This window comes from Elephantulus edwardii, unplaced genomic scaffold (genome assembly GCF_000299155.1).
Source record: "Elephantulus edwardii isolate Elephantulus edwardi_28Jun2011 unplaced genomic scaffold, EleEdw1.0 scaffold00094, whole genome shotgun sequence".
In the NCBI taxonomy this organism is placed as follows: domain Eukaryota; kingdom Metazoa; phylum Chordata; class Mammalia; order Macroscelidea; family Macroscelididae; genus Elephantulus; species Elephantulus edwardii.
This window is the reverse complement of record NW_006399844.1, coordinates 10876732-10898768: the sequence shown is the minus strand read 5'-3', so window position 1 is coordinate 10898768 and position 22037 is coordinate 10876732. Positions and strand designations below refer to the sequence as shown.

Genomic DNA, 22037 nt, shown 5'->3' with positions numbered 1-22037 from the left:
TGGGCCGACCCCTTGAGGGCAGAGTGCGTGCCCAGTGCACCGTGGCCACTTTAGGTCTGGGACATTTTCCTCAATTATGCACCCGATTGTCATTTCCTTTCCCCCTCGTCTTGTTCCTTCCTGGGGAAAAGCATCGACTCTCAGCATCCATTGTCTTCTCTGCCCACCTTATTTATCACTGTCTCACTTGTCATTTCAGCTCCTTGGGTCTGTTTTTCTCTCTGAGGTCTGGGGGATCTTAAAGGATTTTCTCCACATCACTGATTCACTTTTATTGTTGCTCTTCGTCCGGTTTTCCTCATCTCCTCTGCTACCTTTTAGGTGTGTGCCCACGAAATTTAGCACACGTGTAAGAGTACATGCAGACATGACAGTTTGACGAGCCACAGTCAGCTTACACCTGTGATCTCGGCAAAAATTAAATAACGTCAGATCTCAGGAGCAAAACACCACCACCACTACCCTCATCCCGTAAGCGCGCTCTTCTTTTCAGAGCTGATCACCATGTGAATTGTGTGTTAAGCAATCCCTTGTTTTCCTTTCTATTTAAATAAAACCACCTGTATGCCTGCTGTCATCATCACCGTGCTGTCAGTTGGCTGCACCAGGGTGGCCTGCATGGTTCTATGTTGGAAGTTATGCCACCCTCATTACAAATACCAGCAGGGTGCTATGTGGTGGGCAGGCTTCAGTGGAGCGACCAGACTAAGACAGAATAAGAAGGTCTGATGATCTTCTTTCAAAAACTTGATGTTGTTATGTTCCTTTGAGGGGACTACAACACAGCAACTCTATGAACAATAGATCTGAACCTTGCCCTGTCCTGTAACATCCTTAAAACACCTGCAATGTTCAAATGCACTGATACAGTCACGGTGTCAACCCATCTGGTGAGGGTCTTTCTTATGCTGACCATCCACTTTTCCCAGCAGAGTATGTGAGATAATGTTTCACCATCCTTGCCTCTCAGGAGCACAGACTTGTTTGTTCTTTTGGCAGGCGGTGGGATATATTCAGTACGCTTCTCCACCAATACCATCCAAAGGCATTGTTGTTCTTCTGTCTTCCTCATTCATCGTCCAACTTTCAGATACATAGGTAGCACTTGAAAATACCATGGCACCTATCAGGTGCACCTTATTTTAAACTAACATCCTTGTGTTTTAGCACCTTGGAGAGGTCTGTGACTGCAGATTTTCCCAGTGCAACACACCTTGTGATTGCTGCTATCACGGGTGTTGATGATGCAGTAAAAACATCATGGAGTGCAACTGAACATTATCCAACATGCTTGTTTGGACGTGCCATTGGAAGGATCAATCACCAGAGGATGACATCATGTCTGGTGCGGCCGCAGACTGAGGCCGAGGAAGACCTCGAAAAGTAGACTGGCACAGGAGCTGTAACACATGTTGTTTGCTGTATATAAGACTTCCCCGAGTCAGAATTGATTCAATTGATCCATGCATTTCTAAAGAAAAGAAATCCTTACTCTCGCCTGTATTTTGAACATGATATGTTTGGATCACTGTGTATTTTCTGGAGGCCTATGGTCTTAAATGTCTGTTGTTTTAGGATTCATCATTTACCAATCTTCAGTGGTAGTTTTATTTGCACTGCTGTATAGAGGGTTCTACAGGTGCCTTGGTGGCACAGTAGTTTAAGCATTCAGTAGCTAAAGAAAAGGCAGTTTGAAACCATTAGCATTCTAGGGGAAAAGATGTGGCAGTCGGCTTCCGTAGAGATTTATGACCCGGGAAACCTTTGACTTTGTCCTATGGTGGTGGTGTACTGCTGAGTCAGAACCACCACAGCTCACCCTCTGGGGGGTTTTGAGCTAGCACTGACTTGATGGCAGTGGGTTGTACCACCTTATGTTGTTGTTGTTGTTATGTGCCGTCGAGTCGCTTGTGACACACAGCGACCCCATGTACAACAGCCCTAAACTCTGCTCTGTCCTGTGCCAATCGAATTGTTTCTAACACTCCCATCCCAATTACCCCAGTCACTGAATCAATCCACCTCATAGAGGGTCTCCCTCTCCTGCACTGTCCCTCCACCTTCCCAAGCATGATGTCCTTCTCCAAGGACCAGTCTCTCCTCACAACATGTTCAAAGTATGTTAGACAGAGCCTCAGAATCCTTGCTTCCAAGGAGCAACCCAGTTTAACCCTTTCCATGATGAATTTGTTCATTTTCCTAGAAGTTCATGGTACTCTCAATACTCTTCTCCAGCACCACAGCTCAAAGGCATCAATTCTCCTTCTATCCTCCTTGGTCATTGTCCAACTCTCTGATGCATAACAAGTGATTGCAAAGACCATGGTCTGTATCAGACACACCTTAGTCTCCAGAGAGACACCATTGCTCTTCAGTACTTTGGAGAGGTCCCTAACAGCAGACTTTCCCATGGCAATATGCCTTTTAATTTCCTGGCTACTGGTGCCAAGAGTGTTGACTGTGGAGCCAAGCAAACTAAAGCTTTGAACAATCTCAATCTCTTCACCATCCATCCTGATGCTGCCAAGTGGCCCAGTGGTGAGAATCTTTGTCTTCTTGACATTGAGCCTCAATCCATATTGGAGGCTGCAGTCCTTGACCCTCTGCAGCAGGTGCTTCAGGTCCTCCTCAGTTTCAGTAAGCAGGGTTGTGTCATCTGCATAATGCAGACTGTTGATAGATCTTCCACCAATCTTGACCCCACATTTCTCCTCATAGAGCCAGCCTCCCGGATAATCTGTTCTGCATAAAGGTTGAAAAGGTATGGAGATAGGATGCATCTCTGGCGTACACCCTTCTCAATTTTGAACCATGCAGTATTTCCTGGCTCTGTTCTGATGACTGCCTCTTGGTCCAAGTATAGGTTTCGCATTAGCACAATCAGGTGTTCTGGGATTCCCATTCTTCTCAAAGTCAGCCACAGTTTGTTATGATCCACACAGTCAAACGCCTTTGCATAGTCAATGAAGCACAGATAGACATTCCTCTGGTATTCCCTGCTTTCAGCCAAGATCCATCTAACATCAGCTACAATATCCCTGGTACCATGAACCCTTCTAAACCCAGTCTGGACTTCTGGCAACTGACTGGAAGAGATCTATATTTGTTCCTATCCCAAAGAAAGGTGACCCAACAGAGTGTGGAAACTATAGAACAATCTCATTGATTTCACATGCAAGCAAGATTTTACTGAAGATTATCCAAAAACGACGGGAACAGCACATCAGCAGAGAACTCTGCCAGAAGTACCACCTTATAGTCACATTTAATCCAGCCTATGCTGCCAACACAAAGATACGAGGTTCAAATTGACCAGCCAGTCTGAGAGAAAGACAGATGGGCAATCTCCTCTTGTGTAATTTACTGCCTCTGAAAACCCACTGGAGGATCAGCTATTAGTTGCTTCTGATTCAACAGTACGTAAAAATAACAACAACAACAACAACAACTGTAAAAGTGTTGTTTCCTTCTATGAAGCTGCTGTGGAAAAGGCTGTCATCTGCTTTTTGTGATGATCCTTGGAGGGTATGTGAGGGATTCTAAGGTACGTGTTTGAAGTGGGGCTGTGGGTAGTGTTTTGTTCAGGCCATATCTGTAAAGTCCCAAGTAGCACCAGGCACAACATGAACACGACCACCCTGTAGAAGGGGACTTCTGGATTTAGTTTCTAAGCAGAACAGTGCAGGTTAGCCCAAGATCATAACACTGACCCTCTAGTCGATGTGGAGTTGAGAACACCATATTTCAAGGGTCAAGGGGACACCAAGTCCTGCAATATAAAGCCAAGTTCAAAGATGCAAGTGGTTGGAGCCAGGCTGGGCATTTGGAGTGAGTACATTAGGCTGCTCTGGGATGTAACAAGTTACAAGGTCAAGGTGAAGAGAGGAGGCAGGGAAGCAGTGTCCCATGGAGAGTTAGAAAGCAATGGGCTGGCAATTGAGGGGAAAAAGGTTCGGATGCCACCTTCCTTCCCCTAACTTATAGGTCCACCAGGCTCAGGGGAGGTATTAGAAGTTGGATTGTGTGCCTGCAAAACCTGTGTTAGAATCCTAACCCTACCTCCTGTGGATGTAATTGGTTTCAGAATAGGGTTGTCTACTTTGTCAAGGAAGCTATATTAGATGCAGGTATGAGCATGGGGTAAGGCGTGCGGTGAAGGTCAAGGACCTGAGGAACCAGGACTACAGAGCTTAGGATCTTCTCCCAGAACGCACAAATGGACAGCGAGCTCTCCCCCACAGTCAGTGCCCTGAATGTGGACTTCTGGTGGCCTCATCTGTGAGAAAATAAATCTCTGTCTTTGAAGTTACCCCTTCGTGGTATTTCTGTTACAGCAACATTAAGAAACTAAGATAGCTGGTCTCAGGTGAAGTGGCTGCTGGCTTGACAGAAATCGGGAGGTAGTGGCTCATCTGTCCTGTCAGAAAGGCTGGGGTCAGTCAGCTCAGCATGTCCTGTCTGAGCTGTCTTGGATTTGCTATTTAAGGTCCCAGAGCTTCTGTTACCTCAGCTGAGAAGTGGGGACCTTAATGCCGACCTCATATGTCTTGCCAAAGAAGACCTCCACAAAAGCCAATTCTTTTCTGCTTCTCTTTGTCATCAAAGGATCTTCCTGGCACCTTAGTGTGCTGTGCATCTTGATTTAGTTTTTTGGGTAAGGGGATGGGCGTGCTTTTTGGGGGGGTCTAGGCACCACCCAGGTGCTTAACCACCGCCTCCACCGCCTCCTGACAGCTCCACTCCCTGGTCTGCTGTTGCCAGGCGGCTGGCTGGGGGAGGGGCACCACTATGCCAGCCAGTGTCATCTGGCGTCTGAAAAGTGGGCAGGAAAATCTGATTACCCAGATTTTTATTCAAATTAACATGTGAGGAGGAAAAGACCAAATTCAGATAGCTCCCCCCTCTCAGCTAGATCAGGGAAAAGCTCGCCTCAGTCCTCCACACCAAATTCTCCAGGGCCTTTTGCCCAACCCACTCCCCCACTCCCCCATTCAGTACCTAGCACAAAGCAGCATTTCCTTATTTACTCATTTTTTGGTTTTCCTGTCAGCTCGCCACCTCTCAGCCCATTAGAATGTAGCACAAGGCAGAGAGATAGGGACTGTTCTGTTCATTGCTGTTTTCCCAGGGTCTGGAGTCCCTGAGAACACTCACTGCCATCGAGTTGGAACTGACTCATAGCTGACCCTCCGCTGGGTTTCAGAGGGTGTAAATCCCATGGGAGGCCTGTCTTTCTCAAGCGGCCTTTGACTCAGCAGTGCAACTGGAGTCCCAGGGTGCAAATGCTTAATATACTTGGCTGCTCACACAGCAGCAATGATTTTGTAAGGCACTCCTTAACTTGGGAGGGACTGGAGAGCATTATGATAAGTGAACAAACTCATTCTATAAGGATAAATACTGTGTAAGAACATGATTGTAGGTCGTGTATTAGGATCCGAGGTGGGGGATGGTGGGAGCAGAGGGGTGAGGATCGGGCAGGGGTGAGACGGGGTGGTTAATCATAGGGTCGCACAGTTTGATGGGTGGAGGGAGGGGTGGGTAAAGGAAAGGGGAAAGATCTGGTGTGAAAAACAATGTATATGGTCTTTGTAAGTAAACCAGTAGAAAAGAAAAATGTTATTTTAAATTTAAAGAAATATACTTGGCTGCTGACAGAGAGGTTGAAGGTTTAAGTCCACTCAGAAACAAGTCCACTTTGGAACAAAGGTCAGCAATCTACTAAAAAATCAACGACTGGGACCCCTGGGGAGCGCAGCTCTATCCACACCAACGCCCAGGGCTGTGGTGAGATGGACAACTGGTTAATACAGCACTTGGCACATAGGCAGTTTTCCATGAATGTTATCTGAATGAATGACTAGCGAGTAGACCCTCTAGAAAGGGGTCTAGGGGCAGATACACCTGGCTTCAAACTCTGGCTTCTTCTATTATCATACTACTTACCATGCACTGCGGTAGGTGACCTCCTTTTTCTATGCCTCAGTTTCTCCATCTGTCTCAAGAGGATAACAAGTACTTCACTGCGTTCCTGTGAGCATCAAGTGAAGTCTTCACTGGCTGGCCCACAGTCTAGTGTTACAGCTTCCCTGGAGATGGACCCAATTCCCAGCAACCTCGTGCACAAGAGAACAATGGGTCACTACATGATCCAGTGCCCTCTCTGTAATCAGCCGACGGCTTGGGCTGCTGTGGTTCCTCTGGCTGGTTTCTAGAAACTGACCACCAGGCCTTTCTTCCTCGCTGTTTCGGTCTGGAAGCTCCACTGGAATCTGTGCAGCACCTTGGCAAAACATACCTCTGCTGACAGACGAGTGGTGCCTGCATGTGAGGTTCGATGGCTGGGATTTAAACCTGGACGGCCACATGGAAGGTAATGATTGTACCACTGAACCAGTCCCTCCACCCAGGCTAGAGTAGGGGCTCAGTTAAAGGTTACGCCTCTGATTTGTCTGTTTGGGCAGTTACCCCAGAGATAAAGCACAGGGGTGGTAAAGTTGGTTCTCTCTTAGATTTTCTCAGTGAGGAAATGCTTTTACAAAGTGCACAGATTCAGGTAGGCACCAAAAACAAAGGCAGGAAAGAAGGTGGGATGCCTCACCCAGGGAGGAGGATGCTGGTGGGTGCCAGGGGCCTCTTCCTCTTCCTGCCACTTGCATGTGTGTGGGAAGCCGGGAGGCAGCGCTGCTGGGGGTAATGTTGGCAGAACCATGATGGCGTGGGAGGTGACTGCCACGCTGAGGAAGTGTGGCCATCCGGGTCCCCCCGGGACGCCACCACGGCAGCCCAGAGCAACCAGACACAGATGGCAGGGTGCACTGGCAGCTGCCCGCCTGAATGCCAGCCACCCACTCCCAAGTGCGCTCACAGACCTCCAGAGGGGGCTCCTTGGCAAAGCTGTTTGTAGCAAGAAGCCAAACTGCAAGCAACAGCAGGGCTGGGAGAGAGGCAGTATGGGGGACCTGTGGTGAGCATAGCCTGGGGGGCAGCTGCAGCTGGCCAGGGTGCTGCCCTTGGTCCCACAGTGGGCGTGGAGGGGGTGGTCCTGGCTCTCCAGCCCTCCGGCACGCCTTTAAGGCCCAGAGCAGAGATAGACACGTCACCTTCCCAGGTGGGTGGGTTGGAGGTGATGTGGTTACCTCCACTTGAAGCCACTTGACCATTTCTCAGTTTCCTCTCTCAGCTCATCAAAAGCTGGAGGGAATGTAGACCGCATGGATGGTGTGGTGAAACCCTGCAGGGGTGTTTGCCATGAGATTTCAGGGGACCCTAAGTGCAAGGGGAAAGGTTCCACTATGTTGAGGAAAAGGGAACATTGTCCCTGTTTTGCAAATTTCTCTTCTAATCAACAAACACTTGTCGAGCACCTTTTGGAGGCAAAACGCTGCAGGAACACAGTAAATGCTGGAGGCAGCCCTGAGCCTTTGCTGAGTTATAATCAGGATGCAGAGTTAAATTGGGAACGTGTAACGAGAAAGCCAAAGAGAGAGCGCGCTAATTGTATCAATCAGCCTCCAATTACCTACAAATTGGTCTCCGACCCTTTGGGCTCATCCCCCTCAATGACGAGGACGCCTGCCTCTTCAGTGACGCCCTCTTACTCTAAAGGTGTGTTTCCGGAGAATCCTGGGAAATCTAGATTCCAATTAACTTTCCCACTGATTACAGTATAACTTAGAGTGAATCACCTTGCTTTTAAAATAGGGATAAAAAAACCCCCCTAAACAGTAAGTGGAAGCAATTTCCTGTTTGATGCATCATGTTTGGAAGCCCCTGACTCAGGCTCTCTAGATCTCACCCCATCAAGTCATACCTGTCTCAGACAAAGAGTCCAAGGACGTCAGTTGAGTGGGTGCCCAATAGTCAGTCTGTAGTCCTTCCCTTTCCAACAAAAGGTGACTGGACAAGGTGACAAGTTTGTCTCTTGCCCACTGCTAGCTTGGTAAAGAGGCGGCTCGGGATCTGAAGCTCCAGTTTCTGGTAGAGTTCAGGGACCACCCTCTCCTTCTTTCTGCCAGTCTCCACCACAACTTCCAGGAAAGAGCCAAGCAGAAATGGGAAGGAGCTGGCATGAGGGAGGGCAGCATTTAGGAAGGTACATTAAGTCAAGCCAGGTCACAGAATGAGGGAGGAAGAGCCCTGAGACAGCACAAACTAGGGCCTCTGGCTTTTCACATCCTCTCTAGTTCAAAGGGAGCTCTGGTGGCTTCATGGTAAGGCATCAGGCTGCCAGTACAAAGCCATGCAGTTTGAATCCACCAGGAGATCTGCAGGAGAAAAATGGGTAATCTCCTGTGTGATTTACTGCTTCTGAAAACCCACTGGAGGGTCAGCTATGGGTCTGATCCAACGAGATGGTACACAACAACAACCTGTTCAATGACAACAGGGCTGGCAGGCGAGCTACTGTTGAACTGACTGGTCACCCAGCATGATCTCAGTGCTGACGTTTTTACAAGTAGATGGCTAGGCCTTTCTCCTGAGGTGCCCCAGTTAGCAATTGAGCATGTTAAACAGCTTGCACCCCTCAGGGTTCCACAGGGCTGGGGTACAGGAGAGAAAAAGATGCCTCCTCCATGGAGAATGCCGTTAGTCAAACTTTACTCAGTGGGGAGGGGCTATGAGAGGTGTGAATGCTGCCTCTGGACAGGCCTGGAGTCTGTAGAGCTTGTCCTGTGGGGAGACAGCTGCGTTAGGGGCTGGGAAAGCTACCTTAGAGGCTGTGTGGTTCTCAGGGGACTCCACCTCCCAGGGACCCTGCAGTTCAGAGCAGAATTGCCCTGGGGGTTTCTGAGGCTGGAACCATTACAGGAGCAGCATGCCAGTCTTTTGTTCCAGGGAGTCACTGGTGGGCTCAAACTGCTGACTCTTTGGTTAGCAGGTGTGTTTCACCACTGCACCACCAGGACCACCATGCAAGCCAGGAAATCCGACTCACAGTAGCCCCACGTCTAACAGAGGGGGAACTCCACAGTGTTTTCTTTTTAAAATTATTGTAAAAAGATATATAACATTTTCCAATGCCATACTTTTAACCTCTAAAATTCAGTAATGTTAATTACATGAGTCATGTGCAGCCATCAGCAATAATTCTTGCCAGACGCCCCATCACCATCAACAGGTACTCACTGCTTTCCATACAATGAGCTCACCTTTCTCCTTCATTCCTGTCCTTGCTAACCACTAATAAAACTTGGGTGTCTATACATTTGCCTAATCAAGACAGTCCACATAATTATCCAGAGGCTGATTTTTCAGTAGATTGATACCCAGGCCTTTCTTCCAAGGCACTTTTGGGTAGGCTTGAACCTCTAACCTTTTGGTTAAAAATGAATGCATTTACTATTTGTAAATACCACTCTCTGCCATGCTAGTACAGACAAACTAGTGAGGGTCAGAACTTGATGGGAAGCATCAAGTCTGAGTCTCCCAAGTTTTCTGCCTTTGACAAGACTTAGTCTTTTTCTATCACTATTAGTGGAAAATAGCTGAATTTTCCTTCTCTGACAGTTTTGTGACTTATATAAGTTCTGGCTTTCACAATTTTTACAGTAAAATAAATGTGTCATGCTAGGTTTGAGAAAACAATTGGAAAATTGTTTGAGCTCTTAGAAAGATGAGGAAAACTTAGCTCTCAGAGAAACAGGAGTTCAGAGAGGAACTGGCTGATGAGTGAAATAATGAAAGACTGCAAGAAAGCCAAAGAGCTCTGATAGTATAGTGAGTTGAGGGCTGGGTTGCTAACCAAAAGGTTAATGGTTCAAATCCAGTATCTGCTTCGAAGGCAAAAAACTATGGCTGTCTGTTCCCATTGGATTTAGAGCCTTGGAAAGTGCACAGGCCTTAGTCATCCTTTGAACAAGACAAACCTCCATGGCTCAACTTTCACCTAAATAACAGACTGGCTTTAAAGGTACCTGAAAACATCCATTAGAATAACCAACCATATAAGGTCAAAAAGGGTACAATTTGCCCAAGGAAAAAGCCCAGGAGGTAAGAAAGGGAAGGTGGAAAGAATAATGGAATAAAAGAATAATGGAAACTAGAGGGGAATTAGGCAAAATTTAGTTAGGCTGAGAGTATTGCAATTACTACTATAAAACAAAATGTATATGAATAGTAGAATGAAAAACTAACTAGCTTTGTAAGCTTTCATTCAAATAATACACATGCTGAAAAGAAATAAGTGAAAAAGATATTGCTAGAATGTTGTTATTAGGTGCCAGTGAGTCAAGTATGGCTCATAGCAACCCTATGAACCACAGAGCTGAACCCTGTCCTATCTTGTGCCATCCTCACAATCTGATAGCCTCAAGCCCATTGCTGCAGTCACTGTGTTAATCCACCTGGTTGAAGGTCTTCCTCTCTTCATTGCCCCTTTACCTTCTGAATCATGATGTCCCTCTCTAAGGAATAACCTGTCCTAGCAACATGCCCAAACTATTTGAGATGAAGCTTCATCATCTTTGCCTACAAGGATTGCTCTGGTTGTAGCGTCTCCAAAACATATCTTGTTTGTTCTTTTGGCAGTCCATGGAGTATTCAGCACTCTTCTCCAATATCTCAACTCAAAGGCATCAATTCTTCTATAATCTTTATTCACTGTCCAGCTCTCAGTTGCATAGCAAGTGATTGAAAAGACCATGCCCTGAACCAGGTGCTCCTTAGTCCTCAAATTGACATCATTGCTCCTCACTAATTTGGAGAGGTCTCTGGCCACAGACTTTCTGTGCTACAATCCCAAAATTATACATTTTGAATCCACTTGCTGCTTTGTCAGAAAAGGATGGGCAATCTCCCATCTTACTGGGATGACCCTGCCACTTAAATCCTCTGAAAACCCACTGGAGGTCAGTTATGAGTCAGTTCTGACTTGACAGCACACAACAACCTAGTCCCCAGAATGGAGGGGAAAATCGTAGCAGTTGAAAGTGACTTGGATGGACATGATAAATGAGGAAGAGAGGATGAGAGTGCGACCATTGAGTGAAAAGTGTTCTTAAGTAGAAAACAGAACAGAATTGGGAACAAAGCAATAGTCAGAAATGCAATTGCATCCCTGAACTGTCTCCTGGTTCACAAGTTGCTTCTTCAGGTTCTTCCTGTGTGACTAATGTGCTGTTTAACCAGCCCACTGAGGGCTGGTCTGTTCCTCTTTGTGTGCCTTTTAATCTTGAGCACATGTTTATTAATTTGCCAGCAAGCAACCTAGGAAAGCCACAACAGAGCATACCAAGCCACAAAGGTACTGAAAACAGGAGAGGGTCTCTGGAGCTGGAAAATGAGATGTTTATATAAGTAGCTAGTTGAAACAGGCAAGCAGCTAATTAGAAGAAGAGAACATGGTATTAATGTGGGTGCAAAATAATCATATTCATGAAAATTAGTATGATGGGTGTGCCGGCAAGGACAGATTATCCAATAAGCAAGGTACACATGAGTGCGCTGTGTTTACTAATCTGTAGGCATCCTGGTAGCACAATGGGTTAAGTGTTGGGTAGTACAATGGATTGACAGTCTGTGGCTGTTATTGGGCATAACATAAGGGAGAAAGCTTTGAAAAACAATTACCGAAAGAGAATATACCCCACTGAGTCTTTAAATTCAGTAATATTTTTCACTATCTGAAAGTTCCTGTTTGCTCCAAGGTTTCTATTCCTTTTTTTCTCTCTTTCAAATGTACTTATTTTCAGCCTCTTTCACGATTTTGCTATTGTTTCTGGTCTCCTAGGCATGGATTATAGATTCTCCCAGCTGTTCTATTAGCTGACTCTCTCTTGTGGTGGTTCTTCCCTTTATGTGGTTTGTAGACGCCAGGAGGAAAATGCACAGAATTCCAAGTAAGAAAGATTATGATCAATTGTACTATCAGTCAAATGCTCTTTTTTTTCCATAAAGGCAATAGCTATTGCCAAATACACAAAGAACTAAAAAAAAAAAATATACCATCTAGGTGCCTTTCTCTGTACAAATGACATGCACGTGTTTGTAAAAATACTCCAGCCAGTTGTGAGAGTAATCAACACTAATATCTCAAGGATGTATAAGGAAAATAAAGATGTTTATGCTTCCTTCCCACAAATCCATTCTACAAAGAATGAATTAATCTAATAGGCGGACCAAGAGCTATACTGAAAGAGATTTTTATTTTAGTTATTAATAAAAGAAAAAAAAGAGAAACAACCTCAGTGTCCTACATTATAAGAATAGCTGTATGACAGACTATTATGCAATCACTGATTTGTTTACAAAGATTCTTGATTACAGTAGGATTATCTGTGATGTAGTGTTAATTTTAAAAAGCAGATTCAACAGTAGAAATTTTAAAATGACTCAGAAAAAAAAAATGTTAACAGCGACTGTCTCTTATTGTAAGATTAAGAATTTGTGTATATGTGTATGTATGTATTGCTTTATACTTTCCTACACATTACAAATGTTCATCAATGAACATGTTAACTTTATTAATCTTAATAGTGAAATGTATATAAATTCTTATGAAAGCATCTAAATGAAATAACAGAACTTAGTTAAAATATCTCAAATAATGTTAAATAAGACAAAGAAAGCAGTAGGTGACTTTGACATTATAGTCTATAATTTATTCTCAACACAGCAACCAGAGTGAGACTTTAAAGAAGGGAGGGCAGTCAGATCACATCTCTCCTCTACTTAAGATCTTCCAATTCACTAACATCCAAGCCTTACAAATGGCCTACAAGGACCAACAGAAATCTCACCCTTTGCCTCTATCTCTGATCTCCTCCCTTCCCAATCTGACCTGACTCCAGCCAGACTGATCTCCTTTCTGTTCTTCAAACCTACCAAGCATCTACTTGCCTCAGGGCCTTTGCACTTGCTGTGGCCTTGACCTGGTATGTTTTCCTCCTACCTGGACCCAGATATCATGCTTCGTTCACGTTTCTGTTCCAATGTCTTTCTAGCAGTGAGCCCTTCTCAAATTCAGATATAAAACACCAACCACCTTCCCTACTCCCAATACTTCATCTCCCTTTCCTAAACATTTTGCCATCCTCTATGACACTGCAGAAATGAATTTACTGGTTGTGTCTTCCAGAAGGGCTGCTTTGCTGGGCACATAAAAGATGCTCAACAAATATACGGTGACTGCCTTCATAAATGAATGCATTTGGCTGTAAACGCCTCAAGTACAGAAGGATCGAGTCTCTCATGGCAGCACCATTAACGTGCGCACAACCAGCCGTCAGTGCCAATCTGACAGCCCCAGGGACATTCAACTAGCGTTTGACTCACTCCAGAAAAAATACTTATAATTACAGCCAGAGATGATGGAAGTGAAGCCCCAAAAGGAAAGGAAGATAAGGGTGCTTGGGCAAAGTGGTACAAGAGGTTCCATCAGAAAATTCAAGTTCTTTCATTAGGGCCTGGCTTTTCCTGCAGGGCAGGACTCCAAATTTTTATCACAAGACCTAGAAACAGCCACATGTGGCACTTAAAACCTGACATTTTAAATGCTTGTTCTATTTATCTGCCTTTATGTTGTGGTTAGGTATTTTTTTAAGGGGCGGGGGAGGCATTAAAAACCAATTACTCTGTCACTCCCAGACTCCAGAAGAGGGCACGGAAACCCAGCTCCTGGTGTGGGATCTGCAGACACCAGACTCACCCCCATGTGCACTTCCACAACCCCATGCACACACACTCGATGTCTGCAGTGCACCCTGGGCTGCTTGCCAGGGGCACCCGCAGTCCTCATCCTGCTAAATTTGATCGCGTTTGAAAAGTCAAGGGCAAACTGATAGTGCAATGTCCAGCATCCATTCCTTGCTGTAAGAAAGATAAGAAAGTTCCTCCTAAGTGGTTCTGGACTTTTCAGAGCAAAAGGTTTGGATGTTTCCACGCAAAAGGTCGGTGGTTTGAATCTGCTAGTTGCTTCTTAGGAGAATAAAAGCAGCAGTCTGTGATCTGTAATTGCCACCCTGTGTGGGTATTCTGCTCTGTCCTTCAGGATCTTGAAGTTGGAGTAGGCTTGGTCCAGAATGTCCTGAATTGATTCTGGTTCAAGGCAACTCCTGGGGTGTCAGTGCAGAACTGTGCTCCCTGCTGAGGAAAGCTGGAAGCAGCACACACAGCCAGGGTCTGAGTGAGGCTGCTCACGGCTTTGACAGTTGACTCTAGGGAAAATCCCATGGTCACCACAAACAGCTCACCAGCAACCCAAGGTGTGTAGCTCTGCACTGGGGGAGTCAGGGGGTAAGTGGAAGCAACACGTTCACCAAGGAGAGCTGGGTGAGAGGAGAGTAACAGGGAGGGAAAGGGAAAGAATGAGAGAATAGGGCCTCACTCAAGACAAGTGCACAAACAAACTCCAAAATTCCCAAGGAAAAATCACTAAGAAAGACAACCAACAAAGTTCACCAATGGGAGATAGGTTCAAAGAATGATTTTACCCAGAAAACAGTGGCAAAATTTATTAGGACAGCAAGCAATAAATGTTGGAGAGGATGTGGAGGTGTGGGAGCTCATACACACTGTTGGTAGGATTGTAAAACAATACAACCACTCTGGAAGGCAGTTTGGCGTTTCCTCAAAAAGCTGAACAAAGAAACTCCATATGACCCAGCTATTCCACTATTAGGAATATACCTCGAGGAAATTAGAACTGAGACCAACTGGAGATCTGCACACCAATGCTTATAGCAACATTATTCACCATTGCAAGAACATGGAAACAGCCCAAATGTCCAACCACAACTGAATGAAATGAGAAATTGTCGTACATTCACACAGTGGAATGCTATACAGAACTCAGGAGCAACCATTTTGAAAAATACTATATAACTTGGGAGGAACTGGAGAGCATTACACTAAGGGAACTAATCCCGTCTCATAGGACAAATACTTGCATAAGACCAGTTTGTTGAAATAGAAGGATAACTAGTAAAACATGTCTGGGGACCTAAGGGGATGATAGGGGTGAAACTACAGGGTTACACAGTGTGGTAGGTGAGGGCAGCGGGTAAAGGAAATGGGAAGGATCCAGCAGGGACCTGAAAAGACACAGTAATGATGGGCAAGGTCCAACGGTGATTACTTTTATAACATAATGCACAGGAATGATTGTATGAAACATAGTGTGAATGAAGAATAGTGTGAAACACAACGTATATGAACTTTGTAAGTAAAGCAATATAAAATTTAAAAAAGAACTTCATGGCTAAGTATTTTTCACTACTGAAAACATTTTAAAGATCTTCAGATTAAAATTACATACAGAGTACCAAGTAAGACTGAAAACCAAAAACCAGTCCATATCTGGAAAGGAGCAAGCTGCCTCAGCCCAACTGCTCCCGCCTACACGTTCACTCCCAGTTCCCTCAGTCCCAAGAGCTGGTGGCTAGTGGCCTGCTATCAGCTGGTTCCATGTCTAACCTGGTGGCCTCTGGGCTAGAAGTTCTGGCCTCCTTCTGCTACTGACTGAGTGTGAGTAATAGTTGTCTCCCCTAAAAGAGTCAGCATTACAATCATAGCATAGGACAGAATTAGCAACAGAAGCTACTGTCCCTGGGAGATGAAGACAATTAAGTTCTTGGCTACTAATTGAAAGGCTGGCAGTTTGAATCCACCCAGAGGTGACTTAGAAGAAAGATCTGGTGACCTACTTTCAAAAATACAGACACTTAGAACTCTGCAGCCTAGTTCTACCCCATGACACACATTTCAATCATGAGTTGAAATGGATTTAGTGGTAACAGCTCTGTGTGTGGTTTTGTTTGGGGTTGGTTTTTTTTTCTTCTTTTGTTTTTTAAATTAGCAGCAGAAGATACAAAGGAGGTGGTATTATCATGATCACAGCAGACCATGGCTGCATTTGACTTCTGATGTTCACATGTTTCTCAACTGCTGTATCTCCATTGCCTCAACAGGAAAAAGGCCCACCTATGAGGTTAATGAGGGGCTCTGGTAAGTTAGCTGGAGGGAGCTGTACACCTAAAGGTAGTGCTTCTCTGGCAGTAGAACCTACCAGTGGCCCAAACGGAAATGATGGGCTATCTACTACCGTGTGACTTACAGCCTCCAAAATCTAATTCTGATTCTGTTTTAGGGGAAGAAATTGCAACTCAGACTTAAGCCTGGGGTTGCAATTTCCATCTCCTAATGTCCAGCCGAGGGTTTGAAGTGCAACCAGGCATAGCAGACATTGGAAAAGGCTTTGGGAAGCCGGGGTGAGGGTGGGAGCTGTTCAGGTATGATTCCTGAGCAGAGGAGGCGCCTCTTCTCAGAGATGGACTTTGTTTTTGTTTTGCTTTTGAGTATGTTCATGAGGTTAATGTGAGAATGAAATAATACATGCAAGGAAGAAAAAAGTGGTGCAATGCCAGAAACAGTCAAGGTTCAACTCAGGGCAGTGGTTACGATTATTGTAACAACCAACACTCTCAAACTCCTTACTGTCAAGTCAGTTCCGGCTCAGAGTGACCCTTCATGGGGTTACTGAGGCTGTAAATCCCAAGGGGAGGAGACTGTCCATCTTTTCCTGGCAGAGCTGATGGTGGATTCGAACCGCAGGAGACTCACAGCACAACTTGCTATGGACAAGCCACAAGGACTCCCAGTACTGTAACAGTAAACTCAAACTCAAATTTACTGTCACTGAATTGGAATCGACTTATAGCTAACCTTCCATTAGATTCCCTAGACTATAAATCCCATGAGAGGAGACTCCTCATCTTTCTCGCTCAGAGAAGCTGGTGGATTTGAACTGCCAGAGCAGCATGGTCCTTGGGTTAAATCTTGACTCCCTACGGATTATACCATCAGAGCTGCCTGTATTAGAACAGTGTTGCTGCTGTTGTTAGGACCCCTCCAGTTGACTGTGACTCACAATGACCCTATGAAGAACAGACATGAACCCTGCCCTGTCCTGTGCCATCCTTACCGTCTCTGATACGCAGGAGCCCATTGTATCAGTCACTGTCAATCTATCTTGTTGAACTACCACTAAATGTTACATATACACACATTGACAGTGGGATGGGGTTCCCACTAAAAGCCAGACCCCCACAAACAGCAGAACCAGGGCCTGGTGCCCCCTCTGCACAGGGGAAATGGGTAAGCCAGGGAGCTGTTCCCTGCAGACTCTTGTCCCTGCCTCCCTCCTGCAGTTCTTCTTGACTTAGGCAGAAACTCTCCCAGTCAACAGCCATTCACATCCCCATGAGCAAGCCTCGGCCCAGCCTCCATCCCGTGACGCACAGGGCTGCACTCTACCTCTCTCTGTTCACTGCAGATCTTGCACAGCCACAGGGGCCGCTTCTGGCCGGGGGAGGCCTCGATCCCACACTTGGTGCAGACTTTCTACAAGAGAGGAGACAGGAACATAGAAGTATGTTGAGTCACTTCCTCCTTGGCTGACTGAGGCTGGGACAGAGGTTCCTTTACTTTTTTTTTAAATGTATTTAGCTTTTGTTGTTGTTGAGAATATACATAACAATATACACCATTTCAACAATTTTCTATGTGTGCAATTCAGTAACACTGATTATATTTTTCAAGTTGGGCAATCCTTCACAGCCTCATTTTCAGCATTGTTCCTCTCCCATTAACTAAATCTCACTACCTGTTAAGTTTCTTATCTCATTTTTTTGTGTTGCTGTTGCCAATTGAGATCTATACAGACAGATTTATAAGCATAGTGTTTAAAGCAGACGTCCTTCACAAGTTAAATGAAACTGTTGTTGCATTAATGACTTCAGGGAATATTCTTGACTTAAAGATGATTTCTGGGCAATTGTTTCAGGGGTTCATGCAACTTTATGAGTGTCATTTACAAAGTCTAGATTCCATGAGAATTCTAAATTCTGTTCTGCATTTCCCCTCTTTTGATTCTTCTACAGAATCTTCTACAAAATGTTCAATGATGGTAGCTGGGCACCATCTGAGGTTTTGCTTTTGCATCTTTCATAGGAAAGGCATTTGCTGTAGCCAAAGAGACAAAAGATAACAGATAACCCCCCAAATTCTTGGTTAATTTTTATGAATGTGTCTCATTAAATAAAACCACCCCACAATTAGGTGGTGTTAAGATCACGTAAAAATAAGCTTATCAGCACTCACATCATCCTTAGCAGCAAAGATCTGGGAACAATATAAATAATCATGGTCAGAAAGACATCGAGACAAACACATAAGAGGATGCTTATATGGTCTTAACTTCCAGATCCTATTGATATGTGAGACTTGCGACAGGAAATAAGATTACTCAACAGCAACAAGAAGTCATAATTTGTATCTGCTGTGCAAGAAAAACTTACAGCAGACATGAGTTTTATCAACTATGTCAACTCAGAAGAAGATAAAGTGAGAAATACTAGAGGCAGCTTAAGCACTTCCTGTAGACTGATAACTCACCGCCATTGAGCTTGATTCACGGCAGCCCTTCACTGGATTTCTAGAGCTATAAATCTTCACTGGAGCTGATTGCCTCATCTTTTCCCCCACAAAAGCCTGATGGATTGGAGTTGACAATCCTTTAATCAGCTACACAATATGTAAGATGAAATGATGCAAACAGCCCCTTGTATGTATCCCTTCATTTAACAACTGGCTTCACTGCTAATGCAAAGGCCAGTCTTCTCTGGTGGTGTGAATCCACCAGCTCCTCTGAGGGCCAAAGATGGGCAGTCACCTCCTGTGTGATTTACAAGCCTTGTAAGCTCACTACAGGGTCATCCATGAGCCCACAACAACAATGAGAGAGTGTAATCCTACTATATAAGCATTATACAGATGAAAGCTCTGGGCTTGGAGAATGTGCCTGAAACAGTGCAACTAGTAGGAAAAAGATGGTTGCGTTTCTGTTGTGGTCATCTGCCTCAGGTCTATTCATGGCAACTCTATGTGTTACAGAATAGAACTGCTGCAGAGTTTTCTTGGATATAATAAGATGCCACTGCCATATTTTCTTATATTTTATTGACTTTGCAGAAGCATTTGACTATGTGGATAATGATAAATTGTGCATAACACTGAGAAGAAGGGGAATTTCATTGTGTTCATGCAAAACAGATACACAGACAAAAGAAGCAGTTGTTTGAATAGAACAAGGGAATACTGCATGGTTTTAGATCAGGAAATGCATGCTTCAAAGTTGCTTACTTTCTCCACAAATATTCGACCTGTATATATAGTTCAGGAAACTGGATGGTACAAAGAAGAATACAGCAGCAGGAATGGAGGAAGACTCACCAACAACATACATTATGCAGATGAGAACCTTGCTTGCAGAAAGTGAGTAGGACTTGAAGAACTTACTGAAGGTGATCAAAGACTACAGCCTTCAATATGGATCACATAATCAATATAAAGAAAACAGAAATCCCTGCCACTGGACCCAGAGGCAGGCAACATTGATTGAGAAAAGACTGAAGTTTCCAGTCATTTTACTTGGGTCCCTAATCAACACCTTAAGTAGAAGCAGTGAAGAAACCAAAAGACTGTCAGGGGTTTCTTTAAAGCAAAGATATCAGTTTAAAGACCAAGGTGGACCTGATCCAATCCATGGGATTTTAAATTGCTTCCTATGCATAAGAAAGTTGGATATTGAATATGGAAGACCAAAGAGCAATCAATGCCTTTGAACTGAGGTGCTGGTGAAGAGTGCTGCCTACACCATGGACTGTCAAAAGAACACACGAGTCTGTCTGTAGGGAGTGTGGCAGTTGTGCTTCTTAGGGGCAAAGATGGTTTACCTCTGTCTCACATACTCTGGGCATGTTGTCAGGAGGGGCCAGCCCTAGAAAAAGACATAATGGGCAAAGCAGATGGTCAGTGCAAGAGAGGAGTAGCCTCAGTGGGATGGCATGGCACAGTGAGTGCAGTGACAGGCATGAATGTGCCGGGGGAGTCCTGGGGATGGTGTGGGATTGGGCAAGGCTTACGTCTGTTGTTCCTAGGGCCACAATGAGTGGTGGTCAACTCAACAGCACCTAACGATAACAACAGGACAACATGGTTGGTCAAACTGAGGGCCACTGAAAGTGGAGGAGCCCAAACACATGGGCTGACACAGTCGCTGTAAGAATGAGCTCAAACACCCTACCCTTTATTGTGAGGATGGCCTAGGATGGAGGAGCACTTCTTTCTATTATACATTGAATCACTATGAGTTGCAATGGACTCAATGGCACCTAATGACAACATCCGTCTTTATGGAAGCAGTTTGCAGACTTTCCTTCTGCAAAGGCTCTGGCTGAGATCAAACTACAGCCTTTATATTAAGAGATGATCATAAACTATTTATGCTGCCCAGGCTCCTCCAGGGTTCCTCCACCCACTAAGCCACTACCATGGCATTGATTCCGAGTCACTGCCAGCCTGCAGGACAGAGGAGAACTGTCCCATCAGGTTCCTAAGGTGGGAAATCTTTAAGGAAGTACCTGGCAAGCCTTTGTCCTACAGCTCAGCTGGTGGGCTCAAACTGCTGAACTTCTGTTTAACTGAATGCTTTAGTCAGTGAGCTTGGAGAGTGCCTTCCTGAGCCATTAGCCATTAGAAAATGAACTTCTTCCCGACATTTAAATGATCAAAGCCTAATTTCCACAATGTTTTCACTGCTGAAGTTCAGAATTTCTAAATACATCTTGCTGGCTTAGGGTTAAGAAGTTGCACTGCCAACCCAAAGGCACACAGTTTGAATCCACTTGCTACTACTCTGAGGAAGAAAGAAATCACATCTTACACAATTTCCAGTCCCTGTAAATCTGCTGGAGGGTCAGATATAAGTCAGTTTCGACTCCACAGTATGCCACATCAACACATTCACAGCAACAAAGATGGGAAAAGGCAGACGAAACTTCTGGAAGGCAGAGGGAGTCTTGCAAGGCTGCTGCTTGCTCCTTGATAACCCAGGCGGAGTCTGATTCAGCGCTGCTGTCTCCTCCTTGAAGGGCATCTCACAGCTAATCATTCTCTCAGCCACATGGGCAGTAGCCCATCTGGAGGGGAGGGGCCCTCTGCTGCCGCCCTGGCCCCTGCCCAGGGAGCTGGATCTGTTGCTTGGCCTTTCCTGCAGGTTGCCACTTGAGCAAGGAGCACACTGCCCCAGTTCCACCAAGGAAATGTCACCAACTTGGCTTCTCAAAGCGTGTCGTCACCTGCCTGATTGAGGTGGCTGAGCCCAGCGCTGCAGGAGGGCGGGAGCCAGCATGAGGCAGGATAGAAGCCTTAAAACATTCGTGGGGGTTGGGGACTTGCTTCCACCCAGCACTAAGTTACAAGAAATGTCATATTTTCATTCTCCTGATAAAATGTGATCTACTCCAGGCTCACGTCCCTCTGGCTGCAGGGGAAGTCCACCCTCCTTAACTGGCCTGTACCTCTGGGAGGGTCCCCTGGGCGCTGCCCTGTGGCTCACTGGTGCATGGCTCTCCCTCCACACTTTCACAGCCCCTTGAAGGAGAGAGGGCACAGTAACGGCCGTACCAGGCTTGGGTTGGAGGGGATCTTTCACTTGGTGGAGTTCAGCCTCTCATCAACCTCTTTCTCAGCCAGTCGGGGCACATTCTCCCTCCCCCACAAGACCTGCACCTCTCTACCTTCCTCAACAGTTACTCTAATCCTTCTACTTCTGGTGCTGTAGTTGTTAGCCTACTTCAAATTGATTCCATCTCAAGGCAACTCCACAGGTACCAGGTACTGAGTAGAGCTTCTCCCTGGAGTTTTCTAGGCCGTGAGCTTTTGGATGTAGTCACTAGGATTATCTTCCAGGTGGGTTTGAACTGTCAATATTTTGGGTATTAAAGCACTTAATTGCACCACATAGGGCTCCCCACCTCTAGGGCACGTTCTCCATAAATCCACAGCATGGGCCCTTCCTCCCTAGGGTAAAGGAGAGAGGATGGGGTACTGAGACAATTGGCTTTGTTTTCTTGCTGGTCCTTACCAACTCCTATACACGGTGCACACGGGGAAGTGAATGCAGTCATTCTAGGTGTGTGTCTTCTACACATTGACAGGGCTCAGTGACACCTCATACTACACATCCACAAAGCATT

General features: G+C 45.3%; 1 protein-coding gene across 1 annotated transcript in view; it reads right to left on the bottom strand.

Annotated features, from left to right (window-relative positions):
• Window positions 1–22037, bottom strand: part of LOC102860528 (rab effector Noc2-like) — a 115173-nt gene that overhangs the window by 53399 nt on the left and 39737 nt on the right. The window contains exon 4 of the mRNA XM_006891087.1: window positions 17254–17340. Within this exon, the coding sequence (XP_006891149.1) occupies window positions 17254–17340 (87 nt within the window). The remainder of the gene's footprint in view (window positions 1–17253; window positions 17341–22037) is intronic.